This window comes from Salmo trutta, chromosome 1 (assembly GCF_901001165.1).
Source record: "Salmo trutta chromosome 1, fSalTru1.1, whole genome shotgun sequence".
NCBI lineage: Eukaryota > Metazoa > Chordata > Actinopteri > Salmoniformes > Salmonidae > Salmo > Salmo trutta.
Window position 1 is genome coordinate 40,488,398 of NC_042957.1, and position 25,618 is coordinate 40,514,015.

A 25,618-nucleotide genomic window follows, 5' to 3' on the forward strand; every position below is an offset into this window, starting at 1 on the left:
CTCTCTATCCCTGAAAACCGGCAACATCCACTTTCTGCAAACACTGCTAAGGGTGTTGCTGTAAATGTAGGGGACAGGTTTATGGTCCATGCTTTCTGGGAATCCTTGGGATGTCCCTACCACATTGAAGTTGACATTTAAAATGGTTAAGGTAAGGGTTAGCGTAGGGACTTCCCAACGATTCTGGATAGCGCTAACCACACATTTGTTGGATGCTACAGAGTGTCCTGATGGATAAAAATAGTATCATGATGTACTTGCAATTGCGAGTGCCTGGCCTCAAAATAATCACTCACCAGTGTGATCTCAAAAGACAATTGTGACTTTTTTATTTGGACCTTAGTACTGTATCTAGCCTATTTATAAACGTTTCCAACTTTTCATTGGCTGAAAGTTGATTGCATTAAATTTGAAACCGGGTTGCCCTTACTTGAGCCTCCAAACAAAAGTGACATAATTCAGCACGTATAGTAATTGGTACGATTATGTGTTTTAGCGTGCAAAGCGATTGCTTTTGATTTAAAAAATTGTTAGACACTTCAAACATTTATTTTGAGGAAAATATATATTGAATGTTTCTGGACTGCACTGTGCTGCCTTGTTGACAAAATGACCGAGCGGCACAGATTACTGTTCGATTTGAGAGGCGCTCCTCCCTCCCCGCTTTCGTCCGATGACGTCATGGGCATTTGCCCGGTGCCCGCGGCTTAGCATAATCGAATCCGCCCATTGTCACATGGTTTAGAGCCCGGTCTTAATCGAATTCGATTGGTTAAAAAGGCATGGAGCGTGCAACTTTCGACATTTTTGTTGGATACTGCCGTTGCCTGTCAATTACGTACACTCGTGTCACAAAATGCAACCTGACAACGATGCGAAACTGTTTACGGTTGCACAGAGTTTACAGTGTTGTGGCTTCTGCATGGATTTGTTTTATCTAGCGAATCTATTGGAAAAGTTATTGTTGAGGTCCGAGCATAACTGAAAATTCCTTATCGGGGTGTCAGTGCAACTCGATGAACATATAATTCCGACTAAATGGACACGGGAACATGACTCCATTGGCGTCGCTGTTTTTCCGATATGAACGTTACTGAGTAACGTTAGTTCGAGGTTGCCAGACTTCATTCGTCCAGACTGTTTTTTTTTTTTTTTAGACAAAGCCAACTGCGGCTACAAGACACGGAATACAGTATTTCTTTTTCTTGTGAAAATTAGTATGAATTTCATCATGAGAGTTCGCTTTAAATTGTAAATGTTCATATTATCTAGCTAGCTAACTGTGCGTTTTAACACGTTAGCCAAGAAGCTAGCTAGCGGTAGCCTTTATTTGTCTGTAATTTACAGTACATGGCATAACGTTACTTGCTTTCTCTGAAATAGCTAGTTAGCTATAAAAATGACAACACTAGCAACAGGTATATTGCAGAAATTACAAGTTAACAAATATACCCAGCAATTTAGTTAGCCAATGTTTCTGTTGTCAGACAAGTAGTTAGTTAACGTTAGCCTAGCAACTTTGGCTTGTTAACGCTTAACGTTCGTTTTGTAAACAGCTCGCTGGACTCTCAACAAGCGGACCGAGTTATGCGGGCTTTACATGGAAACTGATTAACAAGCTACAGTAGTGGATCCAACAAGGAGAAGAGGTGTTTTTTTTAAAGCTTGCGGTTCACTCCATTATTTCAAGTTGGAGAATATTTTGATGTGGCTGGGCTGGGAGACATAGCCTACGTGTGGTAACCCCTGAATCTGTCTTTGGTGCACTTGTAAAAACATATTTTTACGTTATAGTTTATGCACCACAATGTCGGCTATCTCTGCGACTGAGAAAGTGGACGGGTTCACACGAAAATCAATGAGGAAAGCCCAGAAACAGAAGAAATCTCAAGGGTCGTCCCAGTTCCGAACTCAAACTCTTACTGAGCTTTCACCCTTGCCGCAGCTCAAAGGTAAGACTAACTACTAGAGGATTAACAATTCTGCCTGAAATAGTGTCCATGAAAGGGTGGTGGTGTAGTGTTGATACTTTCCCTTTACACCTGCAAACGTGATCAATACCTGACGTACTCAGACATCGATCTGTACAGGGATACAAATGTGTTGGTGGTGAATGCAACGCGGAAGCTATGGGTAGCTAATGACAGTTGCGATGACATGCATTTTCAGCTTCTGTTCCTGGGCACCCAGCTGTGATCCGTGTTCAGGTGTGAACTAGGCTACATTGAGCTGATGATATTGATCTAATTGCAGATACTGTTGTAAATTGTTCACTGCCTACGTTTTAGTTGGTGCTGATCTCTGTTCTGTAATCTTTTCTCCATCGGTGTCAGTTCCTCCATTCTCAGAAATGGCACCGTTGTTATGTATGGTATCTGTTATTTTGAGAGGGGACTGTGAAGAGACACAGGTACAGACACATGCACACGCATGCTAGCACATGCATTCTACACAGACGTACATTGTAATATTGTTGTATGATGGTATTATACATTTTGTATTGTAGATATGTAGTGGTGTAATAATGTTGTACTGTATTATCTTTCGTTTTATGTGTGATGCAAGTGCCTTAATGTGTTTGGACCCCAGGAAGGATAGCTAATGGGATCCCTAATAAATACAAATACATGTTATTCCTGCCAGCTACATATTGTACCATACTACTATCACGATTCACCTGGATATTTGTTGAGTAATGAAGTTTGTGGTTATTTTCCTGTATGAGACATATGGTCCTAAGGCCAGACAATTACACTCATTTCTGTTTTGAATACATGCAAGCAAGCTACAGAGCTCTCTGTAAACATAGGCCTACTACAGTATTTAATAACTTTATATTTTTGGTAAAGAGTAGCCTGTGTATTAGGGCTCCCGAGTGGCGCAGCGGTCTAAGGCACTGCATCTCAGTGCTAGAGGCCTCACTACAGACACCCTGGTTCGAAGCCAGGCTGTATCACAAACCGGCCGTGATTGGGAGTCCCATAGGGCGGCGCACAATTGGCCCAGCATCATCTGGGTTTGTCCGGTGTAGGCAGTCATTGTAAATAAGAAATTGTTCTTAACTGACTTGCCTAGTTAAATAAAGGTATTAAAAATATCTATGTCCCTTTCTGAGAATTTCAACCCAGTTGCAGAGAGTGATATGTTTTGTACACCTTGGCAGCCAGGATAATTGTAATCTGTTCTAGCTACTGTAACTTGTGTTATAGGATATTTCAAGATTGATACATTAAACAGTTGCCTCTAAAGAAACATTTTTATAGTCAAATTCCTCAATTCAAAACTGTCAGACACACAATGAAACCTATGGAGATTAGATTGCTTCATACTGCAGTATTATTGGAGTTGATGAGAAAGGTTCAGAATACCAGAATCCAAATCGCCCTGCACTTTTAAGTGCATACCTTTAGCTTCATTCAGGAATTTTGCCAAATTCAGTCTTGGCTACATATCTCAATCACACGTGTGAATTGAGCAACAGTGATGAACTTCCCTTTGTGAACTCCACATATTACAAGGTCAAGAGCTTGGTTATTATCTGATGGGCTCCCACTGTGGCTTGTCTGTCCCCAGGTCATTTGTACAGTTCATTATAGGAACTCTCCAATGTAGCTTAATGGCATCTGTGTTGTAATGACAATTTGATCTTTAATGTTGATGCAGAGTAATAGAGATTTTGGCAGAAGCCTGTCTGGGAGAGAAATATCAATGTATTCAGGAATAACGTGTCCATAAGTTTGAATCAATGTGCTTCCTTTCATCTTAAGAGGCCATTTTGAAGACTCAAAATCCACCCTGTCCTCACAACTACTGCATGGTATTGTAAAGACTCCTGAAACTTAATTTTCTAAAGCAAAACCTCTCACTGATTTCAGAAGTCAAGTTCAGACAAGTTAGCCTTCCAGCATGTTGAAATGGCAAGGGAAAAGTGCAGACACACTAGACCTTGGGCCTACATGGCATTGACTTGGTTACTGCTGCTTGTTGATTGATAAAATGTTTGACTGGTTGTTATTTGTGAGGTTTCGTCTTTGTTTGGTTAGAAAGGTAATGTGCAGTTAGTTATACACTACACTGAATGAAGGCATTGATGGATATTACAGAGTAACGTGTCATAAACGGCCCCACACCAGCTGGACCAGAAGGACAGGTGCAGAGGGAGAGACCCTAGGGTGCTTTAGGCTTCACTCAGAGGGGTGGTCTCCCACCAGGCCCCCAGTGTCTGGTCTGGAGCTGGGAAGCTACTGCGTTGAAACCTAGAGGTGCCAAAAGCCCAGGTCACTCCTAGAAAGCCTATGTAAATTACAATTGCCAGAACAGCCCAGAAAAGGAAAACAATTCTGGACGTTTTGGGCTGTAAAATTAGATTATTATGATCAAGTTTGATCCCCTCGGGTTATTTTAGAGTCACCAAGGTCCTTAGTGAACGTTTTTTGTTGTTGGTGCCATTCAGCAATATGGCGCTTCAAATTCAATCAGGAGTTTTCCATAGGAATACATGGATGACGTCAGCGCTTTCACTATCTATTGGTTTTAATGTCTATGGGGAGCACATGATAATGGATAAACAAGCTCTTTCTGAATAGAAATTGAACATTTCTATGTTGGCATCAGTATTAATTTGATCATGGAAAGTTCTCAATTAGTCTTTTAATTGTTTAGTACCTAGTAGTTATATAGTAGTAGACTAGCCTAGTATGTAGTTTCATGGCCCTTTCTGATAGTTGTAGTCGACCTTAACCTCGAGGCTACCTTTGCATTCTTGTGTCTGTGAATGGGTGGCATTTTTTATTAATGACATCACAGACGGGTTCAGCTCCGGGTGATGATAATGCTGCCGTGACTCACTGCTTTGAATGGAGGATTGTGTAGAGGTGTGTGTGTGTGTGTGTGTGTGTGTGTGTGTGTGTGTGTGTGTATTTATTTTTCAATATTTTCATAAACTGATGAAACACGGGTACAAAATCAAGGTGACTTATGAAGATGAGGCCCAAGTGCAAAAGAGGGTAATGTAGTGTCCACAACTAAATAATCATCGTGGAATCTGAAAAGACACAGATCCCGAAAGCATGACGGAGTACTACGTGCACACGCTAACAGAAAGTAACCAGGTTGGTAGCTTGCGTGTCATTGTAACAAAGTATTTATAAACATAAAATCTAAAATAAAAAAAATAGAAAGAATTGTATCTATGCAATAGGCTATCATTGATTTTGGCCCAATAGGCCTGACATATTACCTCTTTTTCAAGGAGATTTCTGTTTTGATAGGGTAATTTTGCTTGCCTAAAAACCTTAGGCCTACCTATTGAAAAACAATTCTGCATCCCTGCCCAGCCTGGAAACAGTGGCCCGAAGGGTGTTTAGCATCCCCAGTAGCTCTGCAAGCGCGGAGAGGGTATTCTCCGCTGCTGGCCTGCCTTCTAGGCACCATCGCATGAGCCTGAAGCCACAGACTCTGGCCAAACTCGTGTTTCTAAAAGTGAATTCAAAGGTCTAATAAGTCATTTTTTTGTTTCATTTTTACTTAATTCTAACAAAGTCACAGCCAATATGTGCAATTGAGACTATAATGATTTAATACAACAAAATGTTGTTTAAATGCTGAGTGCTCAATGTTCCTTCCAGCCTAGTGTCGCACTCGCAAATGCTTATTTCTTTGCGGTCTATGGCCTTGAAATAGAGATAATAGGCTAATAATATAGCCTAAATAATTCATTTTCATTATTTGCCTGGCTCCTGACCTATTTAGTGTTTTATGTGCTGTTTAATATGACATGTAGCCTATTTGAAATGATGAGCGCTTCTTAGTCATCTTTTTGTTTTATAAGAAATATTTTCATTCAAGTCATATGGTTTGGTTTCGAATCCAAATGGTATACTTTGTAGTCACAAAATAGATGGGTGTTGGTTAAATTGATTTTAATGAATGAAGTGAAGTTGTAGCAGCTTTTTTTTTTTCTTCCTGTGAGCAAGGAGCGGTTTTTAGCGGAGCGGTTGGAAAGGACATGAGTTGGATTATCGACTGCTCAAGTCCGCTCACATACTCTGGTACAAAGTAATGTGATGTTTTTTCAGCCTTTCAGACAGAATAACCTGCAGAATGATTGGCTGTCCCTGTAAAGCTGTGCAAGAATGAATGCTTATTTGAGTGACTTCAAAGTAATTAGGCACAGTGTTTGGCTGTGAGGAGGGGAGCTAACTGGAAGTCTTGCTGGGGAGGTGATTGCCATGACCGGGATGTGTGTGTCAGACAGGCTTCTGATTCCCCCACCAACTATCTCTCACTCTCCCTTCCTCCCTCTATCCTTCCCTCTCTCTCTGGAGCAGAGACCTCACCCTACCTCTCTTGTGTTGCCTAATCTGTCTGTTCCTCTGACCCCCTTTTGTCCCATCTGTGAGCCTGTAAGAGTAATAGCAGAGCTAGCCTAATGCTTGAGTGAAATGGGTTGCACAGAGGAGGAGTAGCTCACCTCTTGTGTTGGTGTAGGCTCTGATGTGTCAAATGAGCAGTGGTTTATGTGGCAAAGTTCAATTGGGGCAATAATTTATTTGTGGTTAGCTGTGCATGGGTGTGTGTTTGACTCCCACATAGAGGTTTACACCATGCTCATTTGATTGCTGACTGTGGTTCCAACTGTGGTTGAAGTCCAAGGAATGGTTCCTGTCTGCTCCCCAGAGGACTCACTCTGGCTCTCCCTCTTGTTCCCAGTCAACTACTTTTTAAATAACTCACCCAGGTCGATTTGCTGTTTCACTCACATTGAAATATTCCCTGGGTATAAAGATAGATGGCCTGTTTTGATTTATTTTAAATCCTTACTCTTGACAGGAAGCAATGTGGTTGTGCACCTCTGGTTTTATAAAATTGGCTTAGCTGTGTCTGCACTGATAGGGGAGCGACAGCTTTGGATTCATATGAATGCCTCTGTTATGAATAAAAAGTGATTTCCTCTGGAATAGTCCTGAACAATTAGCCCACACACATGGGCCTATTTCCTAAAACACAAACAGCTTGACATTGCTCATATTTCAATGCATTCTAAAAGGCTTGCCTACACATCTGAACTTATTTGCATTATAACACTATATCCCACAGTCTACGCATCATGACAATAGCCTAAATGCTTTACTGTGACCTTTCTCAGCTTGAATCGTGCTATGTTTGTTTGGGCTGGGAATTGTCAGGGACCTCACGATAATATCGTATCACGATACTTAAGTGCTGATACGATATGTATTGCAATTCTCACAATTCTATATGTATTGCGATTCGATATTGCGATTTGATGTTCCAAACATATTTTGTATGTATGTCTGTATGTCTGCTGGAGAGAGATGCGAGAGCATGAGAACATTTTTGATCTATCATGCAAATAAGTGCTGAAAACACGTTGGCTCACTATTTAAAAAGATGGAGAACAAGCTAAAGGATGAAAAAAAAAAAAAATACCCGAGTTTTGGCGCAGGTACAGCTGGACAACAACGAAGTACAAAACATTAGGAACACTTGCTCTTTCCATGACACAGAATGACTGACCAGGTGAATCCAGGTGAAAGGGATGATCCCTTTTTGATGTCACCTGTTTAAATCCACTTCAATCAGTGTAGATGAAGGGGAGGAGACAGGTTAAAGAAGGATTTTTAACCCTTGAGACAATTGAGAATGGCTCCCGAGTGGCGCTGCGGTCTAAGGCACTGTGTCTCAGTGCTAGAGGCCTCACTACAGACACCCTGGTTCGAATCCAGGCTGTATCACAACCGGCCGTGATTGGGAGTCCCATAGGGCGGCGCACAATTGGTTCATCGTCATCCGGGTTTGGCCGGTGTAGGCCGTCATTGTAAATAAGAATTTGTTCTTAACTGACTTGCCAAGTTAAATAAAGGTAAAATAAAAATTGTGTATGCGTGCCTTTGAGGGTGAATGGGCAAGACAAAATATTTAAGTGCCTTTTAACAGGGTATGTTAGTAGGTGCCAGGCGCACCGGTTTGTGTCAAGAACTGCAACGCCGCTGGGTTTTTCCGTGCTCAACAGTTTCCCTTGTGTATCAAGAATGGTCAGCCATCCAAAGGAGGTTCAGCCAAGACACAACTGTGGGAAGCATTGGAGTCAACAAGGGCCAGCATCCCTGTGGAACGCTTTCGACACCTTGTATAGTCCATGCCCCGACAAATTGAGTCTGTTCTGAGGGCAAAGGGGGGGGGGGGGTGCAACTCCATATTAGAAAGGTGTTCCTAATGTTTTGTACTGTGTGTACGTGCAGTACCAGTGAAAAGTTTGGACACCTACTCATTCCTGGGTTTTTCTTCAAAGTAGCCACCCTTTGCCTTGATGACAGCTTTGCACACTCATGGCATTCTATCAAACAGCTTCATGAGAATGCTTTTCCAACAGTCTTGAAGGAGTTCCCACATATGCTGAGCACTTGTTGGCTACTTTTCCTTCACTCTGCGTTCCAGCTCATCCCAAACCATCTCAATTGGGCTGAGTCCAGGTGATTGTGGAGGCCAGGTCATCTGATGCAGCACTCCATCACTCCAAATAGCCCTTACACAGCCTGGAGGTGTGTTTTGGTACATTGTCCTGTTGGGAAAAACAAATGATAGTTCCACTAAGCGCCAACCAGATGGAATGGCGTATCGCTGCAGAATGATGTTGTCGTTATGCTGGTTAACTGTGCCATGTATTCAAAATAAATCAGTGTCGCCAGCAAAGGACCATCAAACCACCTCCATGCTTCACGGTGGGAACCACACATGCAGAGATCATCCGTTCACCTACTCTGCGTCTCATAAAGACAGGTCGGTTGGAACCAAAAATCTCAAATTTGGACTCATCAGACCAAATGACAGATTTCCACCGGTCTAATGTCCTTTGATTGTGTTTCTTGGCCCAAGCAAGTCTTCTTATTGGTGTCCTTTAATAGTGATTTCTTTGCAGCAATTCGACCATGCATGCCTGATTCACGCAGTCTCCTCTGAACAGTTGATGTTTGTCTGTTACTTGAACTCTGTGAATCATTTATTTGGGTTGTAATCTGAGGCTGGTAACTCTAATGAACTTATCCTCTGCAGCAGAGCTAACTCTGGGTCTTCCTTTCCTGTGCCGCTCCTCATGAGAGCCAGTTTCATCATAGCGCTTGATGGTTTTTGCGACTGCACTTGAAGAAACATTCAAAGTTCTTTACTACATAATGATTGGCTAGAGATAATGCATAAATCACAGTATAGCAATCTTGGGAACTGCTACAGCTGTAAAGAAGCTCCTCTTCCTTGCTGCATTGGAGATGCTGGAGTGTTTATAGCCCCATGTTGTGTGAAAGATACCGAAATGATGACTCACTGGGAGGCAGGCATGGTTGCCATGGCAGCCAGAAGCCCTGCGAGGTATTTCGCAAAGCACATTTGACAAATTTGAGATTTTCCCAAAGATAGCTGCCTTCATTTGAAGTCTGACTTCAGAGGTGTTTTAAAGATGGATCTGATCAAAACCCTGCCAGTCTTGAAGCGATTGGTCTTCAGGGGTGTCGAACACGGATTAGTTAGGTCGCTAGCTTAGCTAACTCGTATCCTGCTTTGTCAAATGCACATAGATTGATAGGCTTTGTCATGTGACTTGTTTCCACTGTGTGTGCCAACAGACCGGGAATCAATTCATATTTATTTTTAGATCAAAGGGGTACGGCATGCTGCTTTCATGTGGCTCATGTGGATGAGTCTGTCTCTTTTTATTAATGTGAAAACTGACTCATTTGCAATAGATGCCTGTCAAGTGGTAAATATGAGTGCTCTCTGTCGACCACAACCTACCAGACATCATCGATCACTCGCATCACTTTTATTGTTATCCCATCACAGCCTGGGTGCTATGGCAGGCAACTATATGTGCACATTCATTCGGAATTGCTCTGTGTGTGAGTGCACTCAACCTTGGGTCATGGATGTGACACTGGGTGTAACCACAGGGTTGCGAGATTGCCTGGTTGCTGATTATAATAGCAGAGCAATACAAATGTAAAGCTTTTTACTAGTACTAAATGTAATAAGTTAATCAGCTCAATAGGCCAGGCTGAACAATGCGAAACACCATGCCTTTTATTTCCCCCAGGTGATTAGTTGAGTATGGGACATGATCTGGTATGCAGTCTAGTGGTGTAATATCATGTCTCACTCTACAGGAGGCCAGACCTCTAAGCACAGCCCCGGCCCCCTCGGTCTGTCCGGCTGATAGACCTCTTTCTCAGAACCCAGTAACACCTACTCAAGTGACACCGTGTCCCATGGACGGAGCCGTCGTAACGTAAGTAAAAGACCCCAGTGCTACGGTTACTGGGCGACAGGTGGGAGAAACACTTTCAGGACACATTGTTATGCCCAAAATAAACCTAATGAAAATGATTGCCATTCCTTCCAGGTTTTCTTTTTTTCCTTCTCTCTTTTGAACGAAACTGGACTGTGTAAAAGCTCTGGCCAGTCCCTTATGGAGCCCAGGGTTTTGTTTATGTTGTGTTGACGTTTTTTTTTATTAGAAACTAGGCTGTGGGGAACCTGCTGAGAGTCCACTGGTTGTATGCGGATCCTTAGTTTGCACTGACTCACTCTCCAGTACATTATAGTGTAGAATAAGTCATGCTTAGCAATTACAGTGAGTGACTGAAGGGAGCATAGTCTTTAGAACAAAGACATATTGGACAGTTATTTTTTTAGAGTAGATAGAATTTTGTGGGATCACACCTGCAGTTGAGCCTTTTTTTACACTTAGCAATCTCAAGACCTATTATATCAGTTATGCTGTCATTTCACCATATCCATATAACCCTAGAGTTATTCCTTTGTTAGAAGCCAACCAATTTCTTGAGATTTCTGCTAATTCTCATCTCCTGTTCTTGCTTGTATTACTCAAGTTAAATATATATACCCCTGGTACACCCTATCAACAACAGGTGAAATATCAAGAGCGCCAAATTTGAAAACAATTAAATGTCATAATTCAAATTTCTCAAACATACAACTATCTTAAACATCTCCTTAATCTAACCACGTTGTCCGATTTCAAAAAGGCTTTACGGAGAAAGCATAAAGTTAGATTATGTTAGGAGAGTACATTGACAATAGCTGTGTGTAATGTTTTGTCAATGTAAAGACACGCGTCACCAAAAGCAGAAAACCAGCTAAAATTATGCACTAACCTTTGACATCTCCATCAGATGACACTCCTAGGACATTGTTAGACAATACATGCATTTTTAGTTCTATCAAGTTCATATTTATATCCAAAAACAGCGTTTTACTATGGCGTTGATGTTCAGGAAATCGTTTCCCTCCAATAATCGCCAGTCAATCAGCACAACAAATTAAATAATTACTATTCGAAAACATTGGTAAAATATTATATTGTCATTCAAAGAATTATAGATTTACATCTCTTGAACGCAACCGGATTGCCAGATTTAAAAATAACCTTACTGGGAAATCACACTTTGCAATAATCTGAGCACTGCGCCCAGAAAAATACGCTTTGCGATACAGACTAACCGCCATGTTGGAGAGATCTAAAATCGAAAATACTATGTAAATAATCCATAACTTTTGATTCTCTTCATCAGATGTCACTTCCAGGAATCCCAGGTCCATAATGAATGTAGTTTTGTTCGAAAAAGCTCATAATTTATGTCCAAAAAGCTCCGTGTTGTTAGCACATGATCTATGCCCGCCGGACTTCACTTCATGAACGAGGGGAAAAAAAATATTTACGTTCGTTCAAACATGTCAAACGTTGTATAGCATAAATCATTAGTGCCTTTTTGAACCAGAACATGAATAATATTCAAGGCGGACGATTGCATTCGCTTTTAAAACGTATTGGAATGAGAGTACCCAACATGAACTCGCACGCCAGAGTCTAATCGGCCACCACCGTTCCATGGCTCTTGTTCGGTCAGATCTCACAGTATAAGACTCAAAACACTTTGTAAAGACTGGTGACATCTAGTGGAAGCCATAGGAAGTGCTCCACGATTAATAAGCCCCTGTGTGTTTCAATGGCATAGGCTTAAAGGTAATTCAACACATCAGGTATCCACTTCCTGTCAGAATTTGTCTCAGTGTTTTGACTGCCATATGAGTTCTGTTATACTTACAGACACCATTCAAACAGTTTTAGAAAATTCAGAGTGTTTTCTATCCAAACCTGAACAATAATATGCATATTCTAGCTTCTGAGTTGGTGTAGGAGGCAGTTAACCTCTCTGGCGCATGTGGGACGAACTCGTCCCACCTACGTAACAGCCACTGAAATCCAGTGGCGCGATTTTTGAATCGTTAGAAATACTATTACTTCAATTTCTCAAACATATGACTATTTTACAGCTATTTAAAGACAAGAATCTCGTTAATCTAACCCCACTGTCCGATTTCAAAAAGGCTTTACAACGAAAGCAAAACATTAGATTATGTCAGCAGAGTGCCCAGCCAGAAATAATCAGACACCCATTTTTCAAGCTAGCATATCATGTCACATAAACCCAAACCACAGCTAAATGCAGCACTAACCTTTTATGATCTTCATCAGATGACACACCTAGGACATTGTGTTATACAATACATGCATGTCTGTTCAATCAAGTTCATATTTATATCAAAAAACAGCTTTTTACATTAGCATGTGACGTTCAGAAAAAGCATAACCCCCGCAAACTTCCGGGGAATTTACAGTTTGCTAAATTACTCACGATAAACGTTCACAAAAAGCATAACAATTATTTTAAGAATTATAGATACAGAACTCCTCTATGCACTCGATATGTCCGATTTTAAAATAGCTTTTCGGATGAAGCACATTTTGCAATAATCTAAGTACATAGCCCGGCATCACAGGGCTAGCTATTTAGATACCCACCCAGGTCAGCCTCCACCAAAATCACATTTCCTATAAGAAAAATGTTCTTACCTTGCTTGTTCTTCGTCAGAATACACTGCCAGGACTTCTACTTCAATAACAAATGTTGGTTTGGTCCCAAATAATCCATCGTTATATCCAAACAGCGACGTTTTGTTCGTGAGTTCTAGACACTATCAGAATGCTTCATCACGGTGTTGCGCATGGCGCATTGGCGTGACAAAAATGTCTAAATATTCCATTACCGTACTTCGAAGCATGTCAACCGCTGTTTAAAACCAATTTTTATGCCATTTATCTCGTGGATAAGTGATAATATTCCGACCGGGAATATGCATTGAGCCTAAACAGCCGAATTAAATTTCTCCTCAGGAGCGAGTCGTGCACGCGCCTCATTCAAAGGTCCTCTGAGCCGCCACTTACCAAAGCCGATAATGTGTTTCAGCCTGAGGCTCCCTCGTCAACCTTCAGTTATTTCCCGGGTTCTGAGAGCCTATCAGAGCCCTGGGAATTGTCACGTTACAGCTAAGATCCTTACTTTTCAATAAACAGATGCAAGACGCACGACTCCTTGTCAGACAGGGTACTTCCTGCTTGAAACCTTGTCAGGTTTTTGCCTGCCATAGGAGTTCTGTTATACTCACAGACACCATTCAAACAGTTTTAGAAAATTCAGTGTTTTCTATCCAAACCTGAACAATAATATGCATATTCTAGCTTCTGAGTTGGTGTAGGAGGCAGTTAAAAATGGGCACATATTTTTTCCAAAATTCTCAATACTGCCCCCTATCCCAAACAGGTTAAAAATGGGCACATTTTTTTTTTAAATTCTCAATACTGCCCCCTAGCCCTAAGAAGTTAAGAAAAAAAAGTGTTAAAGTATTTACTCAAACTGAAGTAAAAAAATGATTCAATGTGCTGTTAGGTTAATTGAGGTAATATGTAGAGGTAAAGTGACTATGCATACAGTGGGGGGAAAAAGTATTTGATCCCCTGCTGATTTTGTACGTTTGCCCACTTACAAAGAAATGATCAGTCTATAATTTTAATAGTAGGTTTATTTGAACAGTGAGAGAGAATAACAACAAAAAATCCAGAAAAACGCATGTAAAAATTTTTATAAAATGATTTGCATTTTAATGAGGGAAATAAGTATTTGACCCCTCTGCAAAACATGACTTAGTACTTGGTGGCAAAATCCTTGTTGGCAATCACAGAGGTCAGACGTTTCTTGTAGTTTGCCACCTGGTTTGCACACATCTCAGGAGGGATTTTGTCCCACTCCTCTTTGCAGATCTTCTCCAAGTCATTAAGGCTTCGAGGCTGACGTTTGGCAACTCGAACCTTCAGCTCCCTCCACAGATTTTCTATGGGATTAAGGTCTAGAGACTGGCTAGGCCACTCCAGGACCTTAATGTGCTTCTTCTTGAGCCACTCCTTTGTTGCCTTGGCCGTGTGTTTGGGGTCATTGTCATGCTGGAATACCCATCACGACCCATTTTCAATGCCCTGGCTGAGGGAAGGAGGTTTTCACCCAAGATTTGACGGTACATAGCCCCGTCCATCCTCCCTTTGATGCGGTGAAGTTGTCCTGTCCCCTTAGCAGAAAAACGCCCCCAAAGCAGAATGTTTCCACCTCCATGTTTGATGGTGGAGATGGTGTTCTTGGGGTCATAGGCAACATTCCTCCTCCTCCAAACACGGCCAGTTGAGTTGAGGCCATTTTGGTCTCATCTGACCACAACACTTTCACCAGTTGCCCTTTGAGTCATTCAGATGTTCATTGGCAGACTTCAGACGGCCTGTATATGTATTCTTGAGCAGGGGGTCCTTGCGGGCGCTGCAGGATTTCAGTCCTTCTCGCCTTAGTGTTTTACCAATTGTTTTCTTGGTGACTATGGTCCCAGCTGCCTTGAGATCATTGACAAGATCCTCCAGTGTAGTTCTGGGCTGATTCCTCATCGTTCTCATGATCATTGCAACTCCACGAGCTGAGATCTTGCATGGAGCCCCAGGCCGAGGGAGATTGACAGTTCTTTTGTGTTTCTTCCATTTGCGAATAATCGCACCAACTGTTGTCACCTTCCCACCAAACTGCTTGGCGATGGTCTTGTAGCCCATTCCAGCCTTGTGTAGATCTACAATCTTGTCCCTGACATCCTTGGAGAGCTCTTTGGTCTTGGCCATGGTGGAGAGTTTGGAATCTGATTGATTGCTTCTGTGGACATGTCTTTTTTACAGGTAACAAGCTGTGGTTAGGAGCACTCCCTTTAAGAGTGTGCTCCTAATCTCAGCTCGTTACCTGTATAAAAGACACCTGGGAGCCAGAAATCTTTCTGATTGAGAGGGGGTCAAATACTTATTTCCCTCATTAAAATGCAAATCAATTTATAACATTTTTGACGTGTTTTTCTGGATATTTTTGTTGTTATTCTGTCTCTCACTGTTCAAATAAACCTACCATTAAAATTATAGACTGATCCTTTCTTTGTCAGTGGGCAAACGTACACAATCAGCAGGGGATCAAATACTTTTCCCCCCCACTGTAGATAATAAACAGAGTAGCAGCAGTGTAAAAATGGTGGTAGGAGACAATGCAAATAGTCTGGGAAGCCATTTGATTAGCTGTTCAGGAGTCATATATGGGTTGGGGGTAGAAGCTGATAAGAAGCCTTTTGGATCTAGACTTAGTGCTCCGGTACTGCTTGCTAGCAGAGAGGACAGTCTATGACTAGGATAGCTGGAGTCTTTGGCAATTATTTTGGGCCTTCCTCTGACACCGCCTGGTATAGAGGTCCTGGATGGCAGGAAGCTTGTCCCCAGTGATGTACTGGGCCGTACGCACTACCCTCTGTTGTGCCTTGCAGTTGGAGGCAGTGCAGTTGCCATACAGGCAGTGATGCAACCAGTCAAGATGCTCTTGGGTGCAGCTGTAGAACTTATTTTCAGTCTCCTCAGGGGGAATAGGCATTGTCGTGCCCTTTTCACGACTTCCTTGGTGTTTTTGGACCATGACAGATTGTTCCTTGGTGTCCACATCCCCAACAAACTATCTGCTCCACTACAGCCCCGTCGATGAGAATGGGGGAGTGCTCGGTCCTATTTTTCCTGTAGTCCGCAATCATCTCCTTTGTCTTGATCACGTTGAGGGAGAGGTTGACTCTGACCTCCCTATAGGCTGTCCCATCGTTGTCGGTGATCAGGCCTACCACTGTTGTGTCGTCAGCAAACTTAATGATGGTGTTGGAGTCGTGCTTGGCCATGCAGTCATGCGTGAATAGGAAGTACAGGAGGGGACTGAGCATGCACCCCTGAGGGGCCCCTGTGATGAGGATCAGCATGGCAGATGTGTTGTTTACGTACCCTTACCACCTGGGGGTGGCCCGTCAGGAAATCCAGGATCCAGTTACAGAGGGAGTTGTTTAGTCCCAGGGTCCTTAGCTTAGTGATGAACTTTGTGGGCACTATGGTGTTGAATGCTGAGCTGTAGTTAATGAATAGCATTGTCATGTAGGTGTTCCTTTTGTCCAGGTGGGAAAGGGCAGTGTGGAGTGCAATAGAGATTGCTTCATCTGTGGATCTGTTGGAGTGGGATGCAAATTGGAGTGGGTCTATAATGGTGTTGATGTGAGCCATGACTAGCCTTTAAAAGCACTTCATGGCTACAGAACTGAGTGCTACAGGTCGGTAGTCATTTAAGGCAGGTTACCTTGGTGTTCTTGGGCACAGGTACTATAGTGGTCTGCTTGAAACATGTTTGTATTACAGACTCGGTCAGAGACCGGTTGAAAATGTCAGTGAAGACACTTGCCAGTTGGTCAGCTTATGCTCAGAGTACACGTCCTGGTAATCCGTCTGGCTCTGCGGTCTTGTGAATGTTGACCTGTTTAAAGGTCTTACTCACATCGGCTATGGAGAGCGTGATCACATAGTCGTCCGGAACAGCTGATGCTCTCATGCATGCTTCAGTGTTGCTTGCCTCGACGCGAGCATGGAAGTTACTTAACTTGTCTGGTAGGCTTGTGTCATTGGGCAGCTCGTGTCACTGCTTCCCTTTGTAGTCAGTAATAGTTTGCCAGCTCTGCCACATCCGACGAGTGTTGGAGCCATTGTAGTGCGATTCGATCTTAGTCCTTTATTGATGCTTTGACTGTTTGATGGTTTGTTGGAGGGCATAGCGGGATTGCTTATAAGTTTCCGGGTTAGAGTCCCGCTCCTTGAAAGTGGCAGCTCTACCCTTTAGAGGTAGACCCTCCCTCTGCTTGGAGAGACACAGCTGCATGTGAGCTCTCGCAGTTTTCAACATGTTTTTTTTACAATAAGATAACCTAACTTCTGCAGGGACATATACAGGATGCTACCCTCCACAACATAACCTTCACTCCAGATCAGAACTCCAAACCTACAACCTTATTTTGCACAAAACTATCTGGAAAGAATAATTATATCAGGGATTCCTTTTTCCAAGCTATACAGAGGGTGCTCTGGCAAACAAAGTCCTGAGAACCTGGAACTGAGACCAGATACAACTTCAATTAGCACCGAGGTGTGAAATGAAAGGTGTCGAAGCCTTTGAGCCCAACAAATGGGCAGGCTATCCCAGTCAAATCCAGAGGCCTTTGAATCTGTTCAGAGACCATCCACTGCCATTTTCTACAAGAAATCATCTCCAGAAATAAAAGCTTCTCCCAAGTGGGTGTGAAACCTACTCCCGTTGCCTGCTCCACTGCTGCTTGGATTCCACCTGGCAATCTGTTCACCGTCTGCCCTGACTTGTCTACCCCCCCCCCCCCACCCCACCCCCTCCTCCTCTCCCGAGCTTTCGCTCGCCTACAGCACACAGGCACTGTTGGGGCGAGTGACTCTGAACTTATAATGACTTAGGGCTAGCCATTGTGTTTGTTTTCTTGTGCATCTTGCTATTTGCCTCATGACTCCTTCATGCTTTGTTGACTATGGACTTCCTTGTTTTTCCCAACCGTGGGACCGACTGTTTGTTCCCACAATCGGGACTCTGACTCTTTATTGGTTACAGACATTTGGCCTCCCATCCTACTCTAACCACCTCTCGCCAGCTTTGTATTCATGTTACTTGATGAAATTGCTGTACAATATGATCTTGTTGCTATGTAATGCACATTCAAATGTCATATATCAACACTGCAGAGCGCTCCTTGTCCTCGACCGTGCCTTGATTGAATTACTGTTGACGATCTCTTGAAATGTGCATGTACACCCTGGCCTATATACTGTTGCTAGCCCCAATTCTGACTTGTGCTCTGATATCTGCTTCACTGATTTCTGCTCTTGAAAAATCCTGTGTTTTCTGCACAGTAACACTAGAAGCTTACTACCTAAAATGGATGAATTGAAAGTGTGGATTCACAGCTACAATCCAGATATGTTGGTTATTACTGATTCGTGGTTAAGAAAGAGTGTTTTGAATACTGATGTTAACCATTCTAGTTATAACCTTTTTTCGGCAAGACAGATCTTCCAAAGGTGGTGGAGTGGCAATCTTTACCAAGGATCACCTTCAGTGATCGGTTGTCCCCACCAAGTCTGTCCCCAAACAATTTGATTTGCTGGTTTTAAGCCTTATACTTTCAAATAGCTCTTAATTGACTGTTACTGGGTGTTATCGTCCTCCATCAGCATCGGTCTGTACCCTACCTGCCCTGAGCTCTCTCCTGGCCCCTTAAACTAAGTCTGAATTTGTCCTGCTCGGTGACCTAAACTGGGACATGCTTAAAGCAATGGGACTCCCTAAATCTTTCTCAGATTATTACCAATCCCAAAAAGTATGACTCCAAACACCCAGAAAAGGCTACTCTCCTTGACGTTATCCTCACATGAGGTATCAGTCTGGTGTTTTCTGTAATGACCTTAGTGATCACTGTTTTACAGCCTGTGTTCGTAATGGCTGCTCAGTGAAATGACCTGTCCTGATTTGTCGTAGACGCTTGGTAAAAAACTTTAATGAGCAAGTCTTCCTTCATGAGCTGGCCTCTGTAAATTGGTACAGAATTAGCTTGATCCTCTCTGTCGAAGACGCTTGGACCTAATTTTTTTATATTTTCAGTGGCATTGTTAACAAACACGCCACCATAAAGAAAATGAGAATTAAAAACGGATTTAGCCCCTGGTTCGACCGTGATGTTGCAGAGTTACTCCACCTCAAGAATTGCATTGCCGAAAGGCTCGGCATACTCAGGCTGACTGGCTCTCGTTCAGACAAATGAGTAATAAGTGCACTCAGGCTATCCGTAATAAGTGCACTCAGGCTACTCAGGCTATCCGGAAGGCCGATAGGTCTTGGTCTAACCCCAAGAAGTTCTGGAAAATGGTTAACCTGTTGAGGACAGACGTTCCGCTAGCGGAACCCCGTTCCCCCTGCGGAACCCCTAGTCAACAGCCAATGGCATCGCATGGCGCAAAATACAAAACCAACTAAAATACCACAATTCAATTTTCTCAAACAATCAACAATTTTACACCATTTTAAAGACAACTCTCGTTAATCTAACCACATTGTCCAATTTCAAAAAAACTTTACAGCGAAAGCAAAACATTAGATTATGTCAGCAGAGTACCCAGCCAGAAATAATCAGACACCCATTTTTCAAGCTAGCATATAATGTCACATAAACCCAAACCACAGCTAAATGCAGCACTAACCTTTTATGATCTTCATCAGATGACACTCCTAGGACATTGTTATACAATACATGCATGTTTTGTTCAATCAAGTTCATATTTATATCAAAAAACAGTTTTTTTACATTAGCATGTGACGTTCAGAACTAGCATACCCCCCGCAAACTTCCGGTGAATTTACTAAGTTACTCACGATAAACGTTCACAAAAAACATAACAATTATTTTAAGAATTATAGATACAGAACTCCTCTATGCACTCGATATGTCCGATTTTAAAATAGCTTTTCGGTGAAAGCACATTTTGCAATATTCTGAGTAGATCGGCTAGCTATTTTGACACCCACCAAGTTTAGCCCTGACCAAACTCCGATTTACTATTAGAAAAGTTTGATTACCTTTGGTGTTCTTCGTCAGAATGCACTCCCAGGACTGCTACTTCAATAACAAATGTTGGTTTGGTTCAAAATAATCCATAGTTATATCCAAACAGCGGCGTTTTGTTCGTGCGTTCAAGACACTATCCGAAGTGTAAATAAGGGTCACGCGCACGACGCATTTCGTGACAAAAGATTTCTAAATATTTCATTACCGTACTTCGAAGCATGTCAACCGCTGTTTAAAATCAATTTTTATGCCATTATTCTCGTAAAAAAGCGATAATATTCCGACCGGGAAAGCGTGTGTACGTACAAAGAGAGAAATAAAAGCATGGGATCCCCTCGTGCACGAGCCTGAGTCTCATAGTACTGTTACCGGCCACTATCCAAACGCACTAATGTTTTTCAGCCAGAGCCTGCAAAGCCACGATTCAGCTTTTTGCCGCCTTCTGAGAGCCTATGGGAGCCGTAGGAAGTGTCACGTAACAGCAGAGATCCCCTGTTTTGGATAGAGATAATCAAGAAGTTCAAGAAATGGTCAGACAGGGTACTTCCTGTACAGAATCTTCTCAGGTTTTGGCCTGCCAAATGAGTTCTGTTATACTCACAGACACCATTCAAACAGTTTTATAAACTTTGGAGTGTTTTCTATCCAAAGCTAATAATTATATGCATATTCTAGTTTCTGGGCAGGAGTAATAATCAGATTAAACTGGGTACGTTTTTTTATCCGGCCGTGAAAATACTGCCCCCTAGCCATAACAGGTTAATTCAAAGACTCAATCATGGACACTCTTACTGACAGTTGATGCTGCAGGAGGGCTTTTGCCTTTTGTTAGGCCGTCATTGTAAATAAGACTTTGTTCTTAACTGACTTGCCTAGTTAAATAAAGGCAACAAAAAAAAGAAGCTCTCTGCGGATGTGGCCTGTAATCCATGGCTTCTGGTTGGGTTATGTATGTACGGTAACTGTGGGAACAACGTCATCGATGCACTTATTGATGAAGCCAGTGACTGATGTGGTGTTCTCCTCAATGCCATCGGAAGAATTCCGGAACATATTCCAGTCTGTGCTAGCTAAACAGTCCTGTAGCTTAGCATCTGCTTCATCTGACCATTTTTTTATTGACCGAGTCACTGGTGATTCCTGCTTTAGTTTTTGCTTGTAAGCAGGAATCAGGAGGATATAATTGTGGTCAGATTTGCCAATTGGAGAGCGAGGGAGGGCTTTGTATGCGTCTCTGTGTGTGTGTGTAGAGTAAAGGTGGTCCAAAGCTGTTGTTTTTTTCCCCCTCTGGTTGCTCATTTAACCTCTCTGGCGCATTTGGGACGAACTCGTCCCACCTACGTAACAGCCACTGAAATCCAGTGGCGCGATTTTTGAATCGTTAGAAATACTATTACTTCAATTTCTCAAACATATGACTATTTTACAGCTATTTAAAGACAAGAATCTCGTTAATCTAACCCCACTGTCCGATTTCAAAAAGGCTTTACAACGAAAGCAAAACATTAGATTATGTCAGCAGAGTGCCCAGCCAGAAATAATCAGACACCCATTTTTCAAGCTAGCATATCATGTCACATAAACCCAAACCACAGCTAAATGCAGCACTAACCTTTTATGATCTTCATCAGATGACACACCTAGGACATTGTGTTATACAATACATGCATGTCTGTTCAATCAAGTTCATATTTATATCAAAAAACAGCTTTTTACATTAGCATGTGACGTTCAGAAAAAGCATAACCCCCACAAACTTCCGGGGAATTTACTAACAGTTTGCTAAATTACTCACGATAAACGTTCACAAAAAGCATAACAATTATTTTAAGAATTATATATACATTACTCCTCTATGCACTCGATATGTCCGATTTTAAAATAGCTTTTCGGATGAAGCACATTTTGCAATAATCTAAGTACATAGCCCGGCATCACAGGGCTAGCTATTTAGATACCCACCCAGGTCAGCCTCCACCAAAATCACATTTCCTATAAGAAAAATGTTCTTACCTTGCTTGTTCTTCGTCAGAATACACTGCCAGGACTTCTACTTCAATAACAAATGTTGGTTTGGTCCCAACTAATCCATCGTTATATCCAAACAGCGACGTTTTGTTCGTGAGTTCTAGACACTATCAGAATGCTTCATCACGGTCTCGAGCATGGCGCATTGGCGTGACAAAAATGTCTAAATATTCCATTACCGTACTTCGAAGCATGTCAACCGCTGTTTAAAACCAATTTTTATGCCATTTATCTCGTAGATAAGTGATAATATTCCGACCGGGAATATGCATTGAGCCTAAACAGCCGAATTACATTTCTCCTCAGGAGCGAATCGTGCACGCGCCTCATTCAAAGGTCCTCTGAGCCGCCACTTGCCAAAGCCGATAATGTGTTTCAGCCTGAGGCTCCCTCGTCAACCTTCAGTTATTTCCCGGGTTCTGAGAGCCTATCGGAGCCCTGGGAATTGTCACGTTACAGCTAAGATCCTTACTTTTCAATAAACAGATGCAAGACGCACGACTCCTTGTCAGACAGGGTACTTCCTGCTTGAAACCTTGTCAGGTTTTTGCCTGCCATAGGAGTTCTGTTATACTCACAGACACCATTCAAACAGTTTTAGAAAATTCAGAGTGTTTTCTATCCAAACCTGAACAATAATATGCATATTCTAGCTTCTGAGTTGGTGTAGGAGGCAGTTAAAAATGGGCACATATTTTTTCCAAAATTCTCAATACTGCCCCATATCCCAAACAGGTTAACATGCTGGTAGAAATGAGGTAAAACATATTTAAGTTTCCCTGCATTAAAGTCCCCAGCAACTAGGCGCGCCACCTCTGGATGAGCATTTTCTTGTTTGCTTATGCCCTAATACAACTCGTTGAGTGCCGTCTTAGTGCCAGCATCGGTTTGTGGTGGAAAATAGACAGCTATGAAAAATATAGATAAACTCTCTGGGTAAATAGTGTGGTCTACATCTTATCATGAGATACTCTACCTCAGGCGAGCAAAACCTCGAGACTTCCTTCAATTTTGTGCGCCAGCTGTTATTTACAAATAGACACAGACCACCACCCCTTGTCTTACCAGAGCCAGCTGTTCTATCTAGCTGATGGACCGAAGACCTAGCCATCTGTATGATATCCATGTCGTTGTTCAGCCACGACTTGGTGAAACATAAGCTATTACAGTTTTTAATGTCCCGTTGGTAGATTAGTCTTGATCGGATCTTTTCTGTTTTGTTGTCCAATGATTGCACGTTGGCTAATAGGACTGATGGTAGAGGGTGATTATTCACTCGCCGTCGGATCCTTAAAAGGCACACCGACTTACGTCCCCGATATCTCAGTCTCTTCTTCATGCGAATGGTGGGGATTTGGGCATTGTCGGGTGTCTGAAGTAAATCCTTCGCATTCGACTCGTTAAAGAAAACATCTTCGTCCAGTACGAGGTGAGTAATCGCTGTCCTGATATCGGTCATAAGAGAGAAGAGCAGAAACATTATGTACAAAATAAGTTAAAAATAATGCGAAAAAACACACAATAGCACAATTGGTTAGTAGCCTGTAAAACGGCAGCCATCTCCTCCGGCGCCATCAATGTTCTAGGACGTTTTTAGATCTTTGTAGAATTTTTACCCATTTTTACATTTAATCCACAGATAAAAGCGGAACTAATAGTTTCTAGTAGTATTTTCTCCTTCAGTAGTAGTAGTAGTAGTAGTAGTAGTAGTCTTCTGTGGACTTTATATAGTGCATTTGAGACCCCTTGACTTTATTCACATTTTAATTAGTTACAGCCTTATTCTGAAATTGATTTAAATAAAAATTAAAATCCTCATCAATCTACACACAATTCCCCATAATGACAAAGCAAAAACAGGTTTTGTGAAATTTTTGCATAGTTGAAGAACCCCCCCCCCCCCCCACCCCGTAAATATCACATTTACATAAGTATTCAGACTCTTTACTCAGTACTTTGTTGAAGCACCTTTGGCAAGGATTACAGCCTCGTCTTCTTGAGTATGACGGTACAAGCTTGGCTTCTCTACAGATCCTCTCAAGCTCTGTCAGGATGGATGGGGAGCATCGCTGCACTGCTATTTTCAGGTCTCCAGAGATGTTCGATCGGGTTCAAGTCCGGGCTCTGTCTGGGCCACTCAAGGACATTCAGAGACTTGTCCCGAAGCCACTCCTGCGTGTCTTGACTGTGTGCTTAGAGTTGCTGTCCTGTTGGAAGTTGAACCTTTGCTCCATTCTGATGTCCTGAGCGTTCTGGAGCAGGTTTTCATCAAGGATCTCTTTGTGCTTTGCTCCGTTCATCTTTCCCTCGATCCTGACTAGTCTCCCAGTCCATGTCACTGGAAAAACATCCCCACAGCATGATGCAGACGCCACCATGTTTCACCGTAGGGATGGTGCCAGGCTTCATCCAGAGGTTAAGCTTGGCGTTCAGGCCAAATGGTTCAATCTTGTTTTTATCAGACCAGAGAATCTTGTTTCTCATGGTCTGAGGGTCTTTAGGTCCCTTCTGGCAAACTCCAAGCAGGCTGTCGTGTCTTTTATGGAGTGGCTTCTGTCTGGCCACTCTACTGTAAAGACCTGATTGGTGGAGTGCTGCAGAGCTGGTTGTCCTTCTGGAAGGTTCTCCCATCTCCACAGAGGAACTCTGGAGCTCTGTCAGAGTGACCATCGGGTTCTTGGTAACCTCCCTGACCAAGGCCCTTCTCCCCCTATTGCTAAGTTTGGCCGGGCGGCTAGCTCTAGGAAGAGCCTTGGAGGTTCCAAACTTCTTCCATTTAAGAGTGATGGAGGCCACTGTGACTCTTGGGGACCTTCAATGCTGCAGATTATTTTTGGTACCCTTCCCTAGATCTAGTCCTTCGACCTCATGGCTTGGTTTCTGCTCAGACATGAACACTCAACTATGGGACCTTTTTGTAGACAGGTGTGAGCCTTTCCTTGTCATATTTAATCAATTGAATTTACCATAAATGGGTTCCAAGTTGTTGAAACATCTCAAGGATTATCAATGGAAACCGTATGCTTCTGCGCTCAATTTCAAGTCTTATAGCAAAGGGTCTGAGTACTTATGTAATTAAGGTATTTCAGTTTTTTTAATTTGTGTACATTTGCATAAATGTCTAAACCAGCTTGCACTTTGTCATTATAGGGTATTGTAGATTTTATTTAATCATTTTTAGAATATTTCTGAAACAAAAAAAAAAATGTAGAAAAAGTCAAGGGTTCTGAATACTTCATGAATGCACTGTAAGTTGATATTCAGCTTTTTCTCCCATGGCTGCAGGTGTGTTTTGCCTGTCAATCAGAGAGTGGAATACTACTTATCACGATATTATGTGAACTTTGGGTAGCCTCTCCAATTTGACCCAAAGTCATGTAGTATTATTAATACAAGTAATAGCCATAATAATCTGACCATCCGCCTCTCTCTCTCAACTTGTGCGTTTTTGTCTCATCACTGTTTCTGTCTCCTTATGATGGGAATGTCCCAACATTTGCAAAATAATCATATCATCGAAATTGGGTGCATGTGAACTTCAATACAGTTTTTGTCTGATAACAAATCATGTTTAATAGATACAGTACAGAAGGCAAAGCTGCACTCGTTTGTACTCTGTGTGTGCCCATGTTTTCGCATGTCCACGAGG

General features: G+C 42.3%; 1 protein-coding gene across 2 annotated transcripts in view; it reads left to right on the forward strand.

Moving 5' to 3' along the window:
• Positions 1–839: 839 nt before the first annotated feature.
• The window catches only part of LOC115195884 (serine/threonine-protein phosphatase 2A 56 kDa regulatory subunit alpha isoform), a 128,374-nt gene continuing 103,595 nt past the window's right edge, over positions 840–25,618 (forward strand). The window contains exons 1-2 of one of the 2 annotated variants that reach the window (XM_029756228.1): positions 1,822–1,952; positions 10,179–10,300. Coding sequence is in view for 1 of the 2 variants with exons in the window: in XM_029756218.1 (XP_029612078.1) it covers positions 1,808–1,952 (145 nt within the window). In the remaining variant the exon portion in view is untranslated. Of the gene's footprint in view, positions 1,953–10,178; positions 10,301–25,618 lie in introns of both variants that reach the window. The other variant, XM_029756218.1, reaches the window with a different exon arrangement.